This window comes from Aplysia californica, unplaced genomic scaffold (genome assembly GCF_000002075.1).
Source record: "Aplysia californica isolate F4 #8 unplaced genomic scaffold, AplCal3.0 scaffold00164, whole genome shotgun sequence".
NCBI lineage: Eukaryota > Metazoa > Mollusca > Gastropoda > Aplysiida > Aplysiidae > Aplysia > Aplysia californica.
In genome coordinates this window covers 722752-745422 of record NW_004797434.1, presented here as the reverse complement: position 1 = coordinate 745422, position 22671 = coordinate 722752, and the positions used below count along the sequence as shown (strand labels likewise).

The following is a 22671-nucleotide window of genomic DNA, read 5'->3' as shown; positions in this document are numbered from 1 at the left end:
TGCACAATCATAACTATTAACCTAAATGCTTTTAAAACTTTTTATGTGTACCAAAGAATGCCAAAGTTCACAGCTATCTTTTTCCAATTGTCACGCATAAATTCTTGAAGCCATACTTCTGAATTCAACAAATGTGTTGGATTTTTCTCTAAGGGAGAGGAAGCTCTGATCTGATGTTGTCTACTCTTTTTCTTTTCCATTTTCAGTGCCTACCAGTCTTACTGCCCTAACACTTTCTGGGGGGGGGGGGGGGGGGGGTTCGAATTATTCGTGGGTGATATCCTCTCCTCCTCACCAGTCATGATTCAAAACATGGTGGGATGGGCAGACTGTCATCCATGCTATTGCTAAATGTTATGTCCCTTCTTCCTCCAGGCTATTACTTGACCCATGATTTCAATAGTGCCATAAAACAACCAACTCATCCCAGCATAAAAATAAACTGTGCCTCCTTTGTCACTGCTTTTATTTGTCATGTCAATATCCATAAGTATCATTGTGCCAATGACAAAGTCAATAGTGTAGTGGTTAAATGCTTTGCCATTGTACTCTGAAGATCCAAGTTTAATTCCTGCAGGGGGGGGGGGGGGAATTTTTATTGAGCGTCTGGGCATGTCAAAGCCTGCTTCCTAAATTAGCTAAATGGTGCCGCTGACAGTGTAAAAACCTGCTTTTTTTTTCTAGTTGTGCCTATGTGCTTCAGGTTTCTTCAGCTCTAAAATCCAGCTCAACCATAGGTAAAAGCAGGAAGTTGGTTTCCTTTCTTGTGTATTCTGTGCTTTCTGCTTCTTTTCAGCGTTAAGATTACTACTTGTCTTGTCATGGTGAAATAGGGTCTGGTCCCGATGACACCAAATGCTCGTAACCTGCTACTCCATAGCAAATCAATGCAGGTGGTTGAAGGGTGCCACTGGTAGGTCCTACTTCTTTACTTTCCTTCTATTGTTTCTCTCTGTCTGTCTCTCTTACTTTTTCCTAGCACAGCATCACCTCAGAACTATTTTTGTCCAAAGTGTACTTGAGTAGAGAGTGCACTTTGGACAAAATAGGTTTGAGGCAATGACAAAATGACCATTATTGCGTCAATATGCTTCTCTTTACTCAAATAAAACATAACAAAGCAAAGAAGCCTTATGTAATGCCTGTAGTTCCTCATAATACATTCTCCAGCATAATATCCTTCCTGCTCCTGGGCTTGGAGTCAATCATCTGTAATGAGATGCAATATGTCAATGTACAACTGTGCTCTTATTTTTGTTATTTTTGTCACCGTTGTGTGTGTGCTTGCTAACGAGAAAGTGGCAATACCAGTTTTCCTTTTCTTGGGCAGAAAGATTATACAATTACTTGTTTCAGATTTATACTTTTTCAGGTTTATACTTTTTCCTGTTGCCATGTACAAGTAGCTTTTTATGGTGTTTTGTTTTTGTTTACAAGTGTTAAAGATCTAGAATGTTCTTTTGTCTTACAACTGTTTTGTTATTAACATTTTTGAATAAAGTAGTGAGATGATTCTCATTCGTGTGTCTCGATTTATTGTGTGCATGTGTGAGAATAGATAGATAGATAGATAGATATGTCATTAGTTGGGTGTGTGTGTGTTTGTATGTCTGTGTCTGTATGTGAGTGTGTGTGTCTATGTGCTGTGTGCGTGTGCATGCGTGCTTTTGTGTATGTGTTTACTGACTTGCCCCAGGGTGTATTCTTGGAGATGGGAAATGGGAACAGATTTTAGTACATTAAATTGGGACTGAGCATGAGATATTCTTCATGAAAGAAGAAAAATTTTGCTTGTCTGTGGTTCTCAGTCCTCTGCTTATATTCTTCACTTAACACCAGTCCTGATATTGTTGTCATCACTTCACACTTTTTCTTGCCATCATTTGGATTTTGAAACAGTTTTCCATGATCAGTTGATTTTGGCAATTCTGAAAGTGGGGTTTTCCTGTTTATAATGACATGACACTGAAAAAAAAAAATGTTTCAAGTTACAACGAGCTTCAAAACTTCGACTGGTTGAGAGTAATTGAGGAGTTCATAACTTCAGAGTCTTGGATAGGTATTCATGGCAATGATTCATCACTTTGCTTTTATAGATATTTATCACTGCTTCTTCAGCGATCAACCTTTAATCTAAAATATCTCTGTGGTTGTAGTTTTCTTTTTTGTACGTGATTGGTGGCCACTCTGAACTACACTGCTGCTTCTGCTTCTAAGTGTACGAGCATCTGTGATGGAGTGGATAGGCACTTTGTTATTGCGTGCGAAAGACCTGAACTTGATTACCAAGTGGGGAGAACCTATTATCATATTATCAAGTATCTCTGTATTTCCCATTGGACATTGTATTCCTTTCCTCAGCTCAGGGGTTAGCTTTGACATGCAATGTAAAAGCCCACCTACTAAACTGTCCCTGTCATTTTATGCAAGAAAAATTCTGAAATTATGCAAAATGAGCCCAAAAATATGAAACTATGCGATTCTGTCAATTTTAACAAAGAATGATGAAGGGAAATAATCAGAAATTATGCAATAAAATGATCAAATTTTGCTAAATTATGCGGGGTGCATAAAACCACAGGGGCAGACTAAATTATATAAATTGTGGTGGAGTGGGCGTAAAAATGACACCTAACATTTTTTTACAAGAATTTTTATTCTTCTAAGTGATGTAGATATCCTGTCACTACTTTGGGCAAAATTTAGTGGTTGTTTTGTTTACTCACTATAAACTATGACTAAACAAAGACTCTGCCGCTAGTTGTTGGAGGGCACCACTGGTAGGTCTTACCTCCTTTACTTTCCCTCTGTTGTTTCTGTCTGTCTGTCTTACTCTTTCCAAGCACAAATGACCAACATCATGTCGATGTGCTTCTCTTTACTTAACTCAAACAAAGACCCTGCCAGCTACTTTGAATTTATGTAGTCCCTTGAAATGACTAAAAATTTCTCCCATTTATTATTTAATGCTTTGTCCTGTCATTTTTATCATCTACCTCTCCTTTTTAGTATATATTCTTGGCACTTTCCTTTGCTGAATGATTTTTCCAAGGCTGGTTAATATTATTTTCTGATCATTTATGTAGCACATATCCATGCTCTGCAGCATGCTCTATGCACTTTACAATTATTATTACCCCAGCTGACCCTAAAACACTCTTAAACATTCTCAGTTTTCCAGAAAGCATAGAGTGCAAACAACCAATTAAACGCTCAAACACTAACGAACCAACAAGATCTTTTGCCGTCTATGGTGGGATATACTTTCTCACCTGAGTGAAGTGAGGAAAATTTGTGTAATGTGCTTTGTCTAAGGACACAACGTCAGGCCCTTGAGGGGGTTAACCTTTCTGTGTCAAACTGGACAGCCTAGCCACTAAACCCCATCAACGCCGGTTAATTTAGTGAAGTTATCAAACCTCAGTTCACAGTGACAGTGGCAGTGTATGTTGACTCACTCTCTATCAATGGAACATTGGAGTATGCTCTTGGCTCAGTTACTGTGTTCAAGAAGATTTTATATTATTTGGGGCTCAGTTGGAGTCGTTAGATTTCATCCTGCATCTTCGACACTTATATGACCTTTTCATGTTGCTAGTGCCGTAAAACTTTTACTAAAACTAAAAAGTACCCAGTCAGATGATTTTACAGAAAACCATCCAATATTGTCTGCGGAAAATATTCTTTGTGTTATCTCCTAAAACAAAAGTAGTATTGAAATTCTTTTAATGTCTACAAAAAAATGCAGGCACAATCAGCACTGGCAGGGCCTGAGAGAAGTGAGGACTTAAAATTAAAATAGGCCGGTGGTGTAAGGGTTAAATACTTGTTTTGTTGGAGGGGCTTTGTCAGTTGCTCAGGTGGCATCAGAAGTCTAGTGGCTAGGTTATCGGACGTGTAATCATGAGATGGCGGGTCCAGTGGTTCGAGCCTCTGCTCGGTCCGATGTTGTGTCCGTGGCAGAGGCACTTTACATGAAATTCCTATTTGGCTCTGTCCTTTCAGAGATAAACTTTAAACTCTGAGGTCCCGTCTCTTAAATAACGTACTAGTGTTGATAGGGATGTTGCACCTATACCATTTCATCTGCGCATCCACTTGGCTCAGAGCTGTGGATGAAGGACATTAGTTCACAGAGGTCATTCCTATTTGAGAACTTTACACTGTGAACAAACAAAGGGACAAAAACCCCACACTATCTCAATGTCATGGTTAGTTTACACTTGTTGTTATATTTATACCTCAGCTCAACAGAAAAGGGGAAATTGTTGACCCATGTTCTAGGGTGGCCTGCTCCTTCCATTTCTTTCTAATATTGCTTCCTCAACACTTGGCCATCACAAGCATTTTGGGGGAAATCCAAAGAAACTGGGTGGTAAACATCGCCGATCAACGTTTTGTGGCGAGAGCAGAAGTACAGCGTTCTTGTCCATCGGCGAGATGTGACAGCAAAGTGTTAACGGCCTAATTGTGGGTGGTGTGCGAGTGCGCTGGTGTCATTTACTACTTCCTTCCAAATAAGCATCTATCGACTTTACCTCTCCTCTTTCTTTCTTTGTATGTTACTTTCTAGAAACACCTCTAATCTTTGCCACTTACATGACCTAATTGTGATGCAGGTGCTTTTAAACTCTAACTAAAACTAAAATAACTAAATGGCCTTAAAGTGCCTAAAGTTTTGTGAGACCTTGTTTCATAACTCATATAATTTACAAATTTATGTCTTTTTTTAAATGTTGCTTTTTTTTCCCTTTCCCAGCCGAGGACCCCCCGAAAGTGATGAGTTTTTTAAGAAGTTCAACTTCACTTACTCTGGAACGTACAAGTGGCCACACTCTAACTCCTCCAAGATGTGAGAGGTCTGACCTTGAGGACATTCTGACTGCATGCGGTCTCCACAGGTGGCTTCTCCAGCAGGATTTTTGTTATGTTTCTGTTTTCAAAAATGTTGACCACTCAGTCATCTATGGCTGGCAGGGGACTCAAACTCAAATCACCCTCAGGACTGCTAGAGGTGAGAGTCCGGATGAGCAGCTTGGGCCACATCAAGCATTTCACGAAATAAAAGTTTCAGGTATTTTCTTTTAAAACTTCTCCATCTTTGTTCATAGCAGTTTAGAACATGAACAATTCTTCCAACATAGGCAAGCTTCTCTTGATTACTCCTTGCTGTAAGAGACCTAGTGGTGTATGGAGTGTGGATTTTCACAGATTTTTTGCAAACTTAAATACTACCTCAGGAAAAAAATGTATTACAAATTTTCCTATTCTTTTAGGAAATATTCAAAAGACAAATTTGTAGATCTCTTTTCTGTTAATATGCATGCAAAATAACAACCTATTTCAATGAAAAATAAGTGTAGTATTCATCGCATAAGACATGTCATCAAAATCTAATATATGGCGGCTGTCTCCATGACATTGAAACATTTTTCTCAAATTTTTTTTGCGGATTTTAAGACTCCTCACTATGCTTGTTATATTTGTGAAATTTGGTAAAATTTGATCCACTAATAAGTGAGTTAGCCTTCAGGTGTAGCCCACCCGCCCCACCTCTCTTCTTAACACTAAACTTTAACGTCAAGTAGGGAACGTGAAATAACGTCTTGCGGGGGCTCAGTTGGCCCCATGGCTGTGAGTTTGAGACCCCTGATCTATGGTGACAGCTCATTTATGTATGTTGACTTTGTTGGCTGTTCATGTTTGTAACTGATCAAATTTGTTACTGAGGTTTTTTTTATGATACGAATTACACTGGTAATTATATTTTTGTTTTTCGAAATGTTTTTTTTTTTCCATTGTTTTGTATCAGAGAGGATTTTTGTCCCTCTTTATATCCCAGAGATTGATTTTTTTACACTGACTGATATGGGTGACATAATTACTGTTGCATTTTGGAATGGAAATTTTGAGGTTCTGTATGATTGAACAAATATATGCATGGCTTGCTGACCTTCAATGGGAATGGCGTCAATGGCCAGCCCTGTCATTTAAGGGGGCGAGATGCAAAACCCGCTAAGCTGGGAAAAAAAATCGAGATTTTTTGCTTATAAATGCACATTTTCTGCGCATTTTCTGTGGCTGTCAAATACTCAAAGTGTTTTCAGCCAAAACCCATGGCATACTTCCTAAAAACCACCAAAAACTTGTCTTTTTATGCGTGTTCGTGCGTATAGCAGCATTAAAAAAAGCTGATTTTTTTCAAAAGTGCTAAAATGGATGTAGCAGGTTTTGCATCTCAGCCCCTCATTTCTTCTCGCCCATGACAGTCTGAAGGGTTTGATGTACTGCCCCCTAGGTGGGCACCATTTACCACTTCATTGAAAGGTGCAACACTGCTGTACAGTTGCTAACATGTTTCCCATTTATCTGAACCCTGTCATCATCATCACCATCATCATCATCAGCCTTTCTCATCGACGAATAAGCCACCAACAAGAGCTCTTGATGTACTTCTGTCCTGAGCTATAGTCTCAACCTCTGTCTGGCTGAATCCCATCTGCTCTAGGTCAGAATCTAAGTCCCTCCCGAAAGTTCTTTTAGGCCTTCGTTTTTTTCTCTTTCCGAGCAGATTCCTTCTAACAGTTTGGTGGGAAATAATTGTTTCAGTTTACTCAACGGACTTTGTCAGATGAATGGTAATTGCTCAAAATTCAACGAATCCTGCTGAACATCCTTGCTTCTTTCTCAGTTCAAGATGACAATCGAGTATAGTGAGTCCCATGTTTGTTTTTGACAAGATGTTAAATGAAAAGCCTACTGCAGGTTTTTTTGTAAAGCAAAATGTGAACCTCACTACATGTTTGCATATATATTCCCTTGTTGTATTTCCAAATGCACCACTCGGTGAAAAAGGTGATGAGTCAGCTTCTAAATAATATGTTTTTCCTTGTTGTGAATTTAATATTTTTGAGGAATTGTGTTCTACTCAACAAAATTGGGATAAAAGTCTTTGGGGTTTTTTGTGATGGCAAGTTTTCTCTGCTGCATGCACATATGGTTAGCGTCAAATTTGTTAGTTATTTTAATGGAAATAATACTTTGTTTGATTCCAATTTGCCATTAATATGTCTGAGACTACCAGCAATTTTGTTTACAAGTGTAAAAGTCTGTTTGATGCTATGTTATACTTCGTTTTATTCCTCATTCTTTTCATAGAAAATTCAGCTAGTTATTTCACAACTTGAGCAAGCACTCATCTGATCAATGGAAAGTTTTAGACTATTACGGTATCACATATAATTTTATTTCTTTAGTGAAGCCAAAAGAAGAAGAAAAGGGGTGGGGGGTTTTTTAATTTGTACCCTGATAGAGTCAAGAGCCTAGCACTGTCTTTGTCTTCAGGACTTTCTTGCTTACAGTTTCTGTCATCAAACGTAAAATGTAAGCTTTTTTTTCCTGCTTCCAAAAGACGTTTTTTCCATAGACGATGTTCTTTTTTTCTTTCTGTTCTTATAATGTTGTGCCCTTTCTGCTGTTCATATAAAGCCTCTCTTCCTGCTATAGGACTAGAATTCTTATTTTTAACTTCAGTGAGGTTTTTTTTCTGCTGCTTCCTTTCTATTGTCTTCCTGGTGTCTTGTTCTAAGACTTTTTGACTTTATGGCCACGCAAAGCTAAGAAACTGTTTTTAGTTTGATACGAATTTTACGTGAAAAATTTACTCCACTGTCAATTCCATAATATCTGAGGCATCTACAAATGAAATGCTGAATAAGTTAACTTGTGTTTGTTTGAAACATTAGAAATATTATCGACATAATTTTCAAGATTGGCAGCAAATATGCAATGTTACTTTTTCATCATGTCATGGCTTAGGAACCGTGATGTGTGTGCCCTCTGAAAGATTGAGTGCTAAAGTTTAGGATATATGGGTGTGGATATATATATATATTTATGTGTGTGAACGTGTGTGCATGCTCCCTATTTGTTTGCTCTAATCACAAGTGTTGCTTTTGATGTATGGATATCTCATTATGTTAAACAAAAGTCCTTGTTTCAGAATTTTGCAACTTTATTCTGTTTGTTGTACAGAGTACTCTCTCTCTCTCTCTCTCTCTCTCTCTCTGTGTCACTCTCTCCATTCCTCAGTTTACACTTCTCTTGTCAGCTTCTGGTACTTTTTAGGCCTACTATGTGTATGCGGTATGAAGTAGAAATTCTTAACCTTCCCATCAAAATTATCATTTGAGTTGTATATTCATATTTGTTTTGACTTTTTTCTCTTTCTTTCCTTCCTATTGTTTGCTTTGGATTTTCGTTCTTAGATTGATAATCAGAATCGGCACACTTAGAAAATGAAGGTACTATTGTTTCTTGACTTATAATACCATCATCAAAAGCATTTGATATCTTATGGTTTTGTTTGAGGTTCTGGATTGTAGACTGCGTGTATCCAGATAAGTGTGAACTAGGGATCTATTTGTGGAGTTGTCAGTGCTGTCAGCTATTTGGCTTAGTCCTATCAGGGATGGATGTTGGGTTTCGGTTGGAAGTCCCCCTGAAATTATGAGCTTGCATTGTTTATTTGGGGCGTAAAGCTCATATTGTGCCTCACCACAACATTTTGTCTTGCTAATATTCCTTTTTCGGACTACTTAATTGAGTCAGTGTTGTGCTTCAAATAGACCTGTGTGCTGAAGGGTTGAGTAATCATCCAATAACTTGACCTCAAATACTATTTCATAATCTTTTTGGGGGGTTTGCATTTTATGACATTAGTGAAATTTAAATTCCTTTTGCCGCTGAAAGTGTATTGTTTACTTTCACATATTAAATGTAACTGAACCATTTTTCTGTTGACATATTGTTGGGGATTTTTTGGTTTGAAAAATTTTTGTATTATCTTTGAAGTTGCGAAGGAATTGCAATGATATTAGGCTTCAAAAACGATTGTGTCATCATTCGTCAAGTAGTTTCACTCCTGGAGAGAAAGAAAATGATATCATTTTACATGATATGAAAGATTGTTGTAAACCCTTTTGTACTTGAAAGAGTAGTTGTGTCATGTCGCACCCATAGAAAACTCTCTTTGTGCTCTTTGTGTTGTTAAGGCACACAAAGTCCTGAAATGTAAATTTGATAGAAGTATACTCAGCTCTTCCAGTGCACAAATTGAAATGTTTGCATTTGTCTGATGAAATTTTTAAAAGCAAGATAAATATAACTCAGACGGGTACAATGCCCAGCATTTGTGGGAAGGACCAATGTAACAGGAAATTCTGCATGATAACAAGTGGAAAATTTTAATGAGTCCAACAGATTTTACCTCATAGTTTAGTTTATCGAGAATAATTGTATGCCTAGTTTGCTTTTGTACGGTTCATATTATACTGCAGAGATTAACCGGGATAGAAGTTGTTCTCTCCGTTTATGTCTTTGTCCTGTGTCATTGTCACAGTGTTGTAATTTAGTTTGTCATACTAGCTTGACCTTGTATACCCCAACTTACATTCAAGACTTCTATGGTATTATATAAATATATATATATATATATAAATTATTTAGTTTTTACATACACAGACTTACTCAGAAGCTAATGGTTTTCTTTGGTTCATTTTTTTAAAAGTTTTGTTCATAGAATCAGCAGCTTTCCAGGAAATGAACTGAGACATATTTGGATTAATGCAACAGATATGGCTGCTTGGTTTTTGTTTTTGTTTTTTTGTTTTTTCTTGTTTTCCAGAATTTTCAGAGCTTTTTTTTTTGTATGAACTTTTTTTTAATATCTTTTCAGTCTGCATGTGATACTTGTTTTGTTGCAATGTAATGTGATCAGAAACCGGTTTTGTATGGCAGGACTTTGTTAACGTAACTGCTTATTTTTTTCCCCCACTGTTGTATTCTGACATTCTGACAGCAACAACAGAAGATCGGTGACCTCAATTTCAAGATATTAACATTTGACTGTGAAGGGGGGAATCCAATATGTTTGTTTATTCTTGATTGCTAGACCGTAAAGTATTATAATTATTTATGTAATTTTAACTTTGTTTTGTTTCTCTAAACAGAGCTTGACAGTTCATCTTTTGTCTGCATGCTTCTAACCAACTTTCTAGTGTTGCGAAGTATATTTTTTACATTTTGTGGCTTGTTACGGCATTATTATAAACATGTGTTTTATGAGTAGTTGGGGAGTGCCAGGGGTAGGTTCTACTTATTTTCTTTGCCATAATTTATTGTTGCTTTTGACTACTTTGGTCAAGCGTAATGGCTGGTTTGTGGATGCTCCTTTTGCTACTTTTTAGTACACATTGATATTACTGTAAAAATGTGGCTGTGGTCCGATATTGACTTGCTGTCAATTAAGACTCAACTGGTTTGGCATTATTTTCTTAAACCTTTAGTGTGCATTTAGATAATATACACATACGTGTACCATGCTCTTGGGGCCCACATTCTTATAATAATTTTAAAAAATCATGATGATAATAAAGGAGTGTTAAAAAGGTCCCATCTGGAAAAAAAAGCTTTGTGTATTTAACAATTCACAGCACTAAATGATGGAATCTTATTGAAGTGCTTCTCTTTTGCAACAAAAAAAGAACAGATGAATTAATGTTTCTCTTACTCTGATATTTAATTGTTCATGAATTCGTTCATTATTTTTTTTATACTGTTCCATGTTGTCTTTCTTTGCTTGTGCACATATTTTCCAGTAATCATTCTTGTCGAGGATATTGTCGATAATTTTTCGTCTCTTCTATTTTGCTTTTATTGTTCTGTTGAGTGTAGATCTCTCATTTTTATACCCTTCTGATTTGATTTGTGCAGAATTTTGTCAGAGCCTATGTAGAGTCACTTCATGTCTGTTTAGAATCTGACTACTTTTTCCAGTGCATTTATTAAAATCACTTTGCTTTCTTTTCCTTTATATATATATATAGATTTTATTTCTCCAATAGAACAACAAGATGGAATCCTTTAGAACTTAGAACTAATTTTGAGCAGAGACGAGATATTTCTGTTTTTCTTATCAGTAATTCTTTTTACCTTCTAATGTCCCTAATTAGCCACTGAATAGCAGATATTTTTCTTTAACAGCCGGGCACTGTCTTTTACTTTTCTCTTAATTAACCTTTTTTTTTTTTTTTGCCTCTAAATTTTTCTGTCATCAACTTTTCATTCCTCAGCCACTTCCCAGTTCCTCAAAGATCTTCTTCTAATGCCTTGTGACATATTTGTCTCAGTCTCTCAGCTCAGTGTGTGTACTCTAGTCCATGCTTTTCTGTACTTGTCTTTTTCATTCCTTTCTATAGTTTGCACTCTGACAGAAGTGTCTTTCACTCTCCTGCACCTTTTACTTTCACTCAGTTTTATTCAATCTCAACGGATTTTTTTAAATTTATGATGTTCAGTAGCCCCTCAGCCCTTGCCAGGTCATTGAATGGTTTGACTGAAAAGTTAAGTTCTCTGCTGTAATTTGTATGATCTCAACAGACACAAAGCTAATGAGCTTCCCATCGTCGAGGTGCTGCCAATATGACCTATCTCAATTTTTGCACTGTCGAGATCATGAAGAAAACTTGATTTATGGTTTTATAATGCACTTTTCCTTTAAAGATAGGAATTGTCAAAATTATGGTTAACGGCCGGGCGCTGTCGAAAATTGTTTAATGATGCCATGCACAATGAAGTGAGGAATTATAAAATGATCACATTCCATTACGGCCAAGGCCTGGCTTAGAGATCATTTTATGGATGGCAGCACCATGACAAATAATTGCTGTCATTAGCCTTTCCGTTTCAGGAAATACTAGAGGAAGATAGAACACAGATAGGCTTTTTTTTCTACAATAGTAATTGTTCTTCCTTCATCTATCCTGCATTCCTGTACTGATGTTTGTGGTCTAATTCCAAAGGTTGGCCTGCTTGCCTTTAATGCAGAAGATATGAATTAGATTCCCGATTCCTATTTGAGTGAGGAAGATTTTTGGGGGGATTGAGTATTTCGTTGTTTCTACGGGAATGTATCTCACACAGACCATACGGACCCTCCTACTACCCAGACGTTGAAACATCATTCTCTATCATAAAGCCAATTTTTCTTTCTTGTCACGGTCACTGTGTGCTTTGCTTTCCTCAATATGATCATCATTTTGGTAGCCATCTTTGTGGAAATGCGATTTTTATCATCTTAAGCAAGAGCAGTCACGCATGGCAAGTTGTCCCGTATTTGAAGTGCCTTGCAGCAGTCATCTATTTTTGCCTTTTTTCTTTTTAAACTCTGGTTCTTTTCTACATTGACACTGAATTTTGATCACGTGGTGGGTCATTCACTCTACTTATATATCTAGCCAAATTAAATTTTGATACATCGATGTCATTATACTGATTTTTTCCATCTTTGGTACTGTGAATAATGTGAATGGAGCAAGTGGAGCAAAGTTATGCTGTTCATGTCATAGAAAAATTGATTGTTTTTTTTATTTTAGACAAATCATTTGGAGTGGATGTGCTGGTGTTTTCATTGCCACTGTTAAAATATTTCCTTTACAGTAGGCCCTACTGTACCAGCTACCACTATCTAGGAAAACTACTTGTATTTGTCAAACACGCTTTTTTGGTGCATGTTAAATTCTTTTATGGGGATCATCATTTTCAAAAATCTTTGAGAGGGTCGGTGTAAATAAAATCTAGCATTTGGCATCAAACGAATAAATATCCACAAAGTAGATCATTGAATACATGTGGAAGTAGATATTCCAGGTAAGTACAATTGACCCATGTACTGAAACTGTTGTCTTGATCAGCTAAAAGGGCTTGCTTCAGAACTCTACTTTTTTAAAATCTTCATTGAAAGGGTTATGACTTCTGCTGTGTGTAGTTTGAAAGTTTACTAACTTTGTGTTCTTGGATGACTGGAGAAATTCTGCCCCGCCCCCCCCCCGAAGGCATTTCTAGGTGATATTCAAGCCACATTCTTAGAATAAATAGTTTTAGTTTTTTTACTCAAGAAAAAGTTCTGTGTTGTGGGTGTTTTCATATATACAAAGACTGTACAATGGTGTCAGAAGCTGAATTAAATTTTGTTTCCAATTGGATGGATGGCTGTGGTTGATTCTAAACATCAACAATATTTGTGTTGTGATTGTTTAATTGTTCAGTATTTTGTATAGGACAGACTTTTGTGTGCGTGAAGAGCCTATGGTGGAAGGTGAGGATGGTATTGTGTGTTTTTTCCGTTGAAAAAGACACTCCGCTTTTGTATGTTGTTTGTTCTATTCGTAGTTTTATCTTGTTGTAGAAAAATACACACCGAGTTGTAGAAGTTATAGATTTTGAAAAAATACGTATTGATATACCGAGACGAATATTACCTGTCAGCTTTCATTATGTAGGGGAGATGTTTGTTTTCAGCTCCTCTTGCAATTCGTTTGCAGTTTTATTTCACTTGAAACATCATCCATTTATTCTAAGCTGCAGTATGTCCTCAGTCTACAACAGGCTTTGGCTAACGTTTGGTGCCAGAATTTTATGCAGGCCTGACTCCTGGTTGTTGATTACAAAAGATTTTATTATGGAATTCAAAATGTTATTTTTCTATTATCTGCTTCCATGTTCGCTTACAATCAACCCACAGCCATAGGAGTGCATGGAAAGTTTCTATCTGAGAGCGCCAACGTGACTATGTTAATGTATGAAATTAAAAGATCACTTTATCATTTTGAAACATGAAAGTCTTGTGATAATTTTAGGCTTCACATCTCTTGCTATGGCATTAGTACATAGTACTAGTAGCATGCTGTTATCTTATTTCTGTAGTACATAACAAAGTTATTTTAATATCTGATATCTGGTTCAGATTTGCATATTATTATTATTATACGGTTAATACAGTCAAACCTTGTTATACTGCCACACTTGGGATGAGCATGAAGTTGTTGGAATAATGGATCTAGCGGTTTAACAGGGTTCCTCTCCTCCAACTTTCCAAAGTCAAGGGAAATTATTCTGCTGTGTGATCCGTTTGAAAGGGGATTTTTGTTGGTGATTTAAGTGTACATGAGCTGAGAATCTTCGCTTTCTCTCTCTCATGTATATGTATTAAGATTAGAACTAAGGGTCTTCTGTCTCTCTCCCTCTCCCTCTCTCTCCCCAAAGTCAAACCCTGCTGAACTTTACTTAAGTTCAAATTTACATTTGTTTAAAAAGGACAGTACAACATTTGGGGGATGGCGATGTGAAAACTTAAATATTAAATTTATATATATATAGGTGTTCCTTTGGCAAAACCTAGCTGTAAGCAGGGCTGGCGGTATAACATGGGGCAGTATAATGAGGTTTGACTATTCAAGTACAAGAGAAACAGTTTTTTCCTGAAAGTTCTCTCATGTTATTCAGACTCTTACATGACCTCATTAGAGGAAGTTCATGACCTCATATATGCAGTTTAAAAAGTGCTTTGTTTATATTTTTATTATATTAATACTAAGCAGCTTTAGATCAGTCTTTGAGATACACAGTAGGTTTTATTATGAAATGATTGGACCTCTGCTACATTTACAAACATACATGCACTACTGAAGTGAGATATGGAAACGATATTATCAGTTGGTCTCGGAACCAAATGATATGATTATTCATTATTGAATTGTGTGACCACATTTAATCTTTTGTGTACACATGTTATGGAATATTTCTTGGAATTCTTGTTTTCCTATTTGTTATTCATTCTAACCCATGTAATGTTCTAAATGATAGGCATAATGAAAATGTAATATATCGTCACTGCAGTTCGCTATCTGCCCATGGAACAAAATTTGAAAACTCTGGTCTTAAGGCATTTGACCTAAGCACAATCTTAAAAATCAGCTTTCACATTTTACTTTGCATCAAACAAGTTATGTTTAAGTTGTCATGAATTATAATTGAGTCAGTTATAATTCATGACAACTTAAACATAAATTGTTAAAATCAAGAGGCTAAAACGCGTATTAAACTTATAAAAATGTTTTTTTCACATTTTCTCAAAAGTAACTGAATGCTCTATACGCGGAAGCAAATTGCACTGAAGATATGCTCATATTCTAGCTCACATTTTGCCCTGTAATGGTAATGCATACTGAAAGAATGCAGAGATGACTGCAATGCGACACGACTATATGAAATATCTGACAAAAGGGCTTAGAGGCATTTTTAACAACAAGTCATGTATGTATTTATTAAAACAGTACATTGTATTCTTATTAAAGATATTGACACAGAATATTTTTCCATTAATTGTTATTTATTTTTCTATGTTCATCCCTGATTTCAGCTGTGATTGGGATTTTGTGTCAGTTGGTTCTCATGGTCCCAGGGTGTTCAACAACTTGGAACCTTCCACTGAACAGACATTCCCTGTGAATTTCAAACAGGGGCTGGTTTGCGGAAGCTCTGCTGTAGTTTGCTCCTTCTTTCTTCCTGTCAAATATTTATTGTCTCATCTCTCCTCTTTTGTCACATTTTGTATTTGTTACTTTCTTGTAATACCTCTAATCTTCGACACTTACACGACCTTACTGTGTTGCAAGTGTCATAAAACTCTTACTAAAACAAAAACATCTATCATCCTTATCTCTTCCTTTTTTTGTGTTTGTTATGTTACTCTCCAGTAACACCTTAATCTTCCACACTTACAATATGCTTCCATCTATTTACTCAAAGCATCAGTTAACAAAAGCAAAAGTGAAATGAAGAGCGGAGCAAAGTAGTGGTATTATAATAATAATAATAGATAATAGATAGCATTTGTATAGCTCATATCCCCGCTCAACAGCAGGCTCTATGCGCTTTACACTATATTATTACCCCAGCAGACCATAGACCACTCCGAAACATTCTCAGCTTCCCGGGAAGCATACAGTGCGAGCAGCCGATTAAGCGCTCAAACACTAACAAACTGACAAGATCTTTCGCTGTCTATAGCCGGGTACCCATTCCCACCTGGGTGAAGTGAGGAAAATTCGTGTAAAGTGCCTTTCTCAATGACACAACGTCAGGCCCCTGACGGGATTCGAACCCACGACCTTACGGTTGCGAGTCCGAGAGCCTAACCACTAGGCCACCGAGATGAGGCGACACAAAAATGGCTACATTGTCTGAGTTCGAGTAAAGAGACACATGGAAACTATTATGGTCATTAAGTGCTGGGAAAAAGTAAAACAGTCAGTGCCACTGACTGAAGTGTCTTTATGCCATTCCCAAAGGGGGGACATTTCTCGTTCATGCACAGTAGAAGAACTGTAAATGGGCCGATTCATCGTCACTCCTAACTGTCCCTGATTTACAACAGGGAACTGCTGCTTTTTCTTTGCTAATCCTTACTATTGTCATTTTTCCTCTACTTCTTTTGTATGTTTGTCACAATCTTGTGACCCTCTATTTCTGGGGTGCCTTGATAGTCGAAGCAGACCTTGTGCTGTTGAAGCTAGAGGGGTGAGCAGAGTAAGTCTGATTCCCTGTAAGGACTTCTCTGTTGACATCCACCCCTTGGCGCTCATATGACCTTATGCAGTTGCGAGCGCCGTAAAACCTCTACTAAACCTATTTCTTTAAAGTATTAAAGTCAGAAACAACAGAGGGAAAGTAAATGCTGCTAGTCATCCAGGAACAGATTAGGACAAAACTGCCATCTGCTGACAAAACGCCTTTTTTCATTTTTGGCACCAAATTCTTTCATTTGCTAAATCGATAGCCTGATCAGTTAACTTACTTTTCTTGATACTGCTGTTAATTTTTTAAAAAGGCGCTTTGTCAGCCGGCAGCAGAATAGTAACACTGAAAAAAAAGGAATAAAAAATAAAAGGAGCTGAGCACCAACCATTCTCCCACAGATAAGAAAAGAAATATAGCCGGAGCCGAGACAAGACGCCAAATTCCTCATGTTTATTGAATACGGAATAACATAGTGCAGAGTGACAGCTCAGCTGAGGACTGCCCATTAGTTTGTGTCCGACAGACGTACAAGTGTTATATTTCATTGTTGTCTTCACCCGAGACAACAACAACTCATTCTTTCCATCCACACATACACATACAGGCACATGATACCGACAGCATTATATCTAATCTAATATGTACACACCAAGTGTTTCACATTCAATACAGTGCTTGCATGCATAATTATACAAATAAATCCATCCACCACATAGAATTTACATGCGCATATATATATATATATATATATATTTAAGGATAATATATCAAGGAATTTATATACAATGCAATGAGCATCTCATGTACAACACCACACCGTCATATGATGTCATACTTCAAACTTCAACCATAGAGAGCAACTGGCCTTCACAGACAATCCTTTCAAACAGGGTTAAATAGACATGAGAGCATTAGTTCTGTGGAAACCCTGAACTAATGATGATACCCTGAACAAATGATGATGGCACTTGCTGTGCCAACTGCAGAGTCCAAAGTTGTTGTTTTTTCTCCCCAAAACACATCCTGCATCTAATCAAACAGCATCATAATCTACATTATATGTCAACTTAGTTTCACACTTTACCCTTGAAGCGCAAAAACTAATAGTTAATAGCTATCCTATTCTACCGAACAATAGAAAGAAAAGGATAATATAATGGGACAGTTTTTCTGTCTCCTGAAGATTGTTCCTGGGTGTTAACTATTTGGTGACAGACACTATCAATACATTAACTCCCTCAGCTCTGACCATTTCAGAAACTGCACTCATTCCAGTTCATGCAAAAGTCACTTAGGGGGGAGTATGCAAGAGAGACAAGATGAGTTAACAGAATGCAGAACATCAGTTATTTTCTCCTTGCACCTCACAGCAACTGGCATTTTTGGGAACGCATAGACAGGCGAATATTTAAATTAGTCAAATGCATCATCATCATCATCATCACAGGCCAAAAAATGTGGTCTAAAACAGCATACACATTATTGTCTGTAAAGAAGAAACAACCCAAACACACTCCCGGCGTACATGCACTACAGTAAAACCCTGGTAACACAAACTTCATAGACCAGAAAATTTCTTTGCGTTAAGGGAGGCTGTAATGTAAATAATAAAAGCCAACACCCCCCCACCCCCCAAGGCTTTGAAATCCTTTCATGGCAACTGAAATTTCATGCTAAACAGCTTTGTGTGAAACAAATCCTACTGTATGTATATATACACCCACAATGATGAATAATATCTCCAGGGTATTTTAGCGAGTCGGGGAGACAGACGAGAGAAACCTGAGGCAAAAACACTGGGCAGAAGTGAGTCAGAACACAGAAATGGCGGACACAGGCAATGAAGGGAAAGGACATGAAACCACCTAACTAACAGTGCAGCTAGCCCCAGCTCACTTGTCCTCAATGGTAGCGTAGTTATCAATTTATAGTGAGTGACAGCAAGAGCAAAAATGGCCACATTTCTTCTGCAGCAGATTGGGATAACAGAAACAACACTGAAAACAAGAAAAAAGAGCAGAGAGTTCCCCCCCTCCCCCCACCACCACCAACAACAACTTTGAACCAGGACAATACCAAATCTTTTTCTTTTTTTTTTTAAAGCAGACCAAATAAGTAAAATAAGTGAAGGCACAAAGTGGAGGGACAAAGACTTTAAAAAAAAAAAATTCTAAAAACAAGGTATTCGATTTATCTTTGGTAAAGTTGTCACCTCTGCTCTTTTTCTACATTTACACTGTTGAAAAAGATTTATGTCCACCGGTTCTCACAGGAGTAACAGTAAGTACAACAAGCTCTGCCACAAACAGAGGAAAGCCAACACAACTGAAAACTTAGGGGGGATCATTTCCAAAGACAAGAAAATAGGAAACTCACCAAAACTCCACGCTGGAATATGCATTCAACTCGTGCGCAAAAAAAAAAGAAAGATATTCTTACACCAAATAAATGAAATTTCACTGTTATAGTTATACTATACCAGCATGGAGCATTATGTTACAAATTTTGAGAGAGCATTGAGGACGAGATTATCCAGAATGCGCCGGATATGTCACAAGGAACTATTTTTAATCATCAGGTCACAGGGAGCCTCCTGAAGGATGGAATGCCTACAGTACACTCAAAGGACAGTTCCTAAAGACACCACGACCACGTACCTTCTCCATAACACACACACACACACACACAGACACACACACAGACACACACACACACAGACACACACACAGACACACACACGCGCACACAAAGAATTACAAAAGGTAAAGGTACATTTTGCGAAACTGAGTAACATATAGTGGGAGTTTGTTGAGTTCAAGAGAAGAACACAAACAAAACAAAGGTCGTATATATTGCGCTGTACTGAGAAAGGATAAAGCAACATTGCACAAGTAGAGACCCCAGTTGCTATCAATGAATGTCTGTTAGCAAAGTCAGACAGAAGTCTCCTTTAAAACATTTTTTTTAAATTTAAAATTTTAAAAAGTAGGTGTTTTTACATCCCCATTGACACAATTTAGATCACTTAGGAGGCAGGTTTCCAACCCTGCCTGTCAGGGTCAAACTGAGCTGAGAGATATACAACATCTCGGCAGACACACTGAGATACTCGATAAAAATGTTCTCCCCACCCGGGAATCAAACTCAGGTCTCCCGGAAGCCTCAACCAAGCTCTCTCTTAACCGCTACAAATTATGATTCCATTGAGTGGACACAATTTGTGTTTTACAGAGAATCAGCAAGACAAAGGCCGCAAATTACCAAAAGAAAAAGAGAAAAATTGCAACACTGAAAAGAAATAAGGCTAGCACACCCAACAAGAGCATCCTCTCAAGCACCCACACAGTAGACACGCAGTGACTGAAGTGAAACATCCGAGATTCAAAAAAGTCATTGCGGGCAAGAGGGCAGCACAAAGAACGAACTGTTAATAGTGACACCTAAAATGCTTGGTAAGATTTTTGTTTTGGTAAATATTTTACGGCACTTGCAACACAATAAGGTCATATTAAGTGTGCCGAAAATTAGAGGTGTTACAAGAGAGTAACAAACATAAAAAAGAAGGGCGCAAACCACACCAGAGCACCCGCCAACCACCCACTTTATAAGATTGTATGAGCAGCTCTCTTCAAACCCCAACTATTGCTGTGCCACGTCAAAGTAGAAAAACACATCCACACACTGACAGTGACAGTGTTACTCAGTATCAGAACATTTTTGGGGGTTTTCTTAAGAGTTTTACGGCACTTGCAACACAATAAGGTCATATAAGTGCCGAAGATTAGAGGTTTTACAAGACAGTAACAAACACAAAAAAGGAGGGGAGATAAAGACGATAGATGTTTGATAGGAAAGAAGAAGCAAACCACAACAGAGCACCCACCAACCACCCACGTATCAGAACATGCAAGCGGTCAGAAAGCCGTCAGAGGAACAAGAAATGTACAAATACCAGTTTATGGAGTGGGAATTCAATGCTGCCACAGTGTGATGATACAGTCTTCTTCAGAAATATAAGTTTTAATTTGTTTGTTTGTCTAAAAACAAGCATATCAACACAGCTATAATAGTTAGTCCTCGGAAAGAAGTAAGGCAGACAGGGACAACAAAGGGGTAAAAAGAAAAGCGAAGAAATATAGCAATTAAACAAAAGGAAAAAATTAACGCCTGCAAAATGTATCCTCTCACCACTGAACGTTTTATGCTTAAAATGCCTTGTGACTTTGCGCTAAGTGCAGAAAAATGTTGGCTGACGCAGAACAAATATCATCAGCTGTTGTAACAGAACAGTGCTTACTAGGTTTACTCCAAAGATCACAAAGATGATATCAGTACAGTGGCTTACAATGACCTACACGACAAAGGAACCAAAGTGGAAAAATATATATAATATATATATATCTATAAACATGCTGCTTCCTCATAAGACCACAAGACAGTTAGATAGATTTCTCGAATTTCATACAAGTTGCATAGCAACTCATCAGTTGACCATCACACAGAAAAAACTCCCCAACGCAACCTAAAAAAAAATAAATCAGAACACAGCATAACAATATGGCGAAAACTCACAAAGTATGGCTATTGCTATAATAACTCCTTGCTGGGTCGAGCCCAACAGCAAAAATCCTGATCTCTTACACCAGGAACAGAGCACTATACACTTGAACTGAATTACAAAAATAAAACACGGAACTTTGAGTACTATATTACGTGCTGTGAAGATTTTTCTTCTTTCACCACAAATAACAATCAGGATCCAATCCCAGGGCGGCTTTGAGTTGACCCTTGAGTTGTAGAAATGCAATTATTTTATTTATATCACATTGTGCTAGTGCTGGGAAATGTTTGACAACAGTTGAATCAGGTAAAAAAAACAGTGGTGTCAGTCGCAAAATTGGCCATCTCAAGAGAAGCATATTATACAGGAGGGATATGTACTGCTCCATTTCAGTTCTTTTTTTCTATTATTTAATGGAATATTGGAGACATTACCTTGACTGACTTTTATTCATTGCCTGTCAGATAAATTTACATCTGGATGTGAAATAAAGCTGTATATAATATACACATAATAAAACATTGAAAATTTTCTTTGCGTCAGAAATCATCAACAGGAAAATGGTAACCTTAAATTGACCGCTGAGGAGCAGGACTGGGAGAAACGTTACCACAACAGCATGTAGACAGGGATGGAATCACTAAAGCCAGAAGTACAAGTATTCATTTTCATACAAATGTATGTTTTTCCAGAGTCTATACAACATATGACATAGTGCAGTTCAGTTAGCATGGCAGATCTATGACAAAGTGGAACCAGCTTGGGTTCATCAAAACCTTGAGTATTACGAGGATATTCTGACGCTCTGTATCTACACATCTCTCCGTTTCTTTTTGATTCTACTAAAGGAATCCACTCCACTCTGAGAAACTTCCCAAATCATGCACGGAAATAACACTGCCTGAAAATGATATATGGCTTTGTGACATACTTATATCTAGAAAGCTGTAAACATACTGAATTTCTATACATTTCTCATAATAACAAGGTTTAAAAAAAAAAAAAGAACCAAAAAATGGGGACTCGGCATTGTTTCCAGTTTAAAAAATAAACAATTCTGAAAGATTGAAAAAAAAAATGGAATAAGAGAAACTGCCTCAAAAATCACTGAAAGTAGCTCAATTATAATAGTGTGAAGAAGCATTTTTATGTATCATCAAGTTTGAGTATCATCAGCTCCTTAAGACTACACACCCCCTTTCCACACAAATTGTAAGATCACCCAGTGCTAGTTACATACCACTAAGAGTAAAGAAAGTAAGATACAAAAGAAGTTTCTTACCATTTAGTATAAAGCTACTGTTGGAATAAACATCAATATGTATAGCTCTTTCGAACATCTAAAGGTCAAGTGATAAATTCCTGCATGTGGTTGAAAAATACATTTGATGTGATATGTGCATTATTGTCAGCTTTACTTTTCTCTTCACATTGAATTTTAATGAGAGTAATATATAATTTAATTTCTATGTTTACCTGCATGTGTTTCTATGGCTCCTGTACAGCCAAGAAAAATTTCCCTCTGGGACAATAAAGTATTATCTTTTCTTAAGTCCAGGAAATTTCCTTCTGCTAGAATATTTGCCCATAGAAGAAATTAAAGTCTCTGAAGAAAGACTCTGTATGAACAGATTAGCAACCTTGAAAACTTCTAAATTCAAACAATCGACCCGAGCATTCCCACGCAGTGT

General features: G+C 37.2%; 1 protein-coding gene across 5 annotated transcripts in view; it reads left to right on the top strand.

Annotated features, from left to right (window-relative positions):
- LOC101849615 (glucose-6-phosphate 1-dehydrogenase) overlaps nt 1-15210 on the top strand; it is a 49277-nt gene extending 34067 nt beyond the window's left edge. For all 5 annotated transcript variants that reach the window (XM_035969645.1, XM_035969648.1, XM_035969647.1 and 2 more), the window contains exon 13: nt 4760-15210. In XM_035969645.1, coding sequence (XP_035825538.1) covers nt 4760-4856 — 97 coding nt within the window. In that variant the 3' untranslated portion in view covers nt 4857-15210. The remainder of the gene's footprint in view (nt 1-4759) is intronic.
- Nucleotides 15211-22671: the final 7461 nt, after the last annotated feature.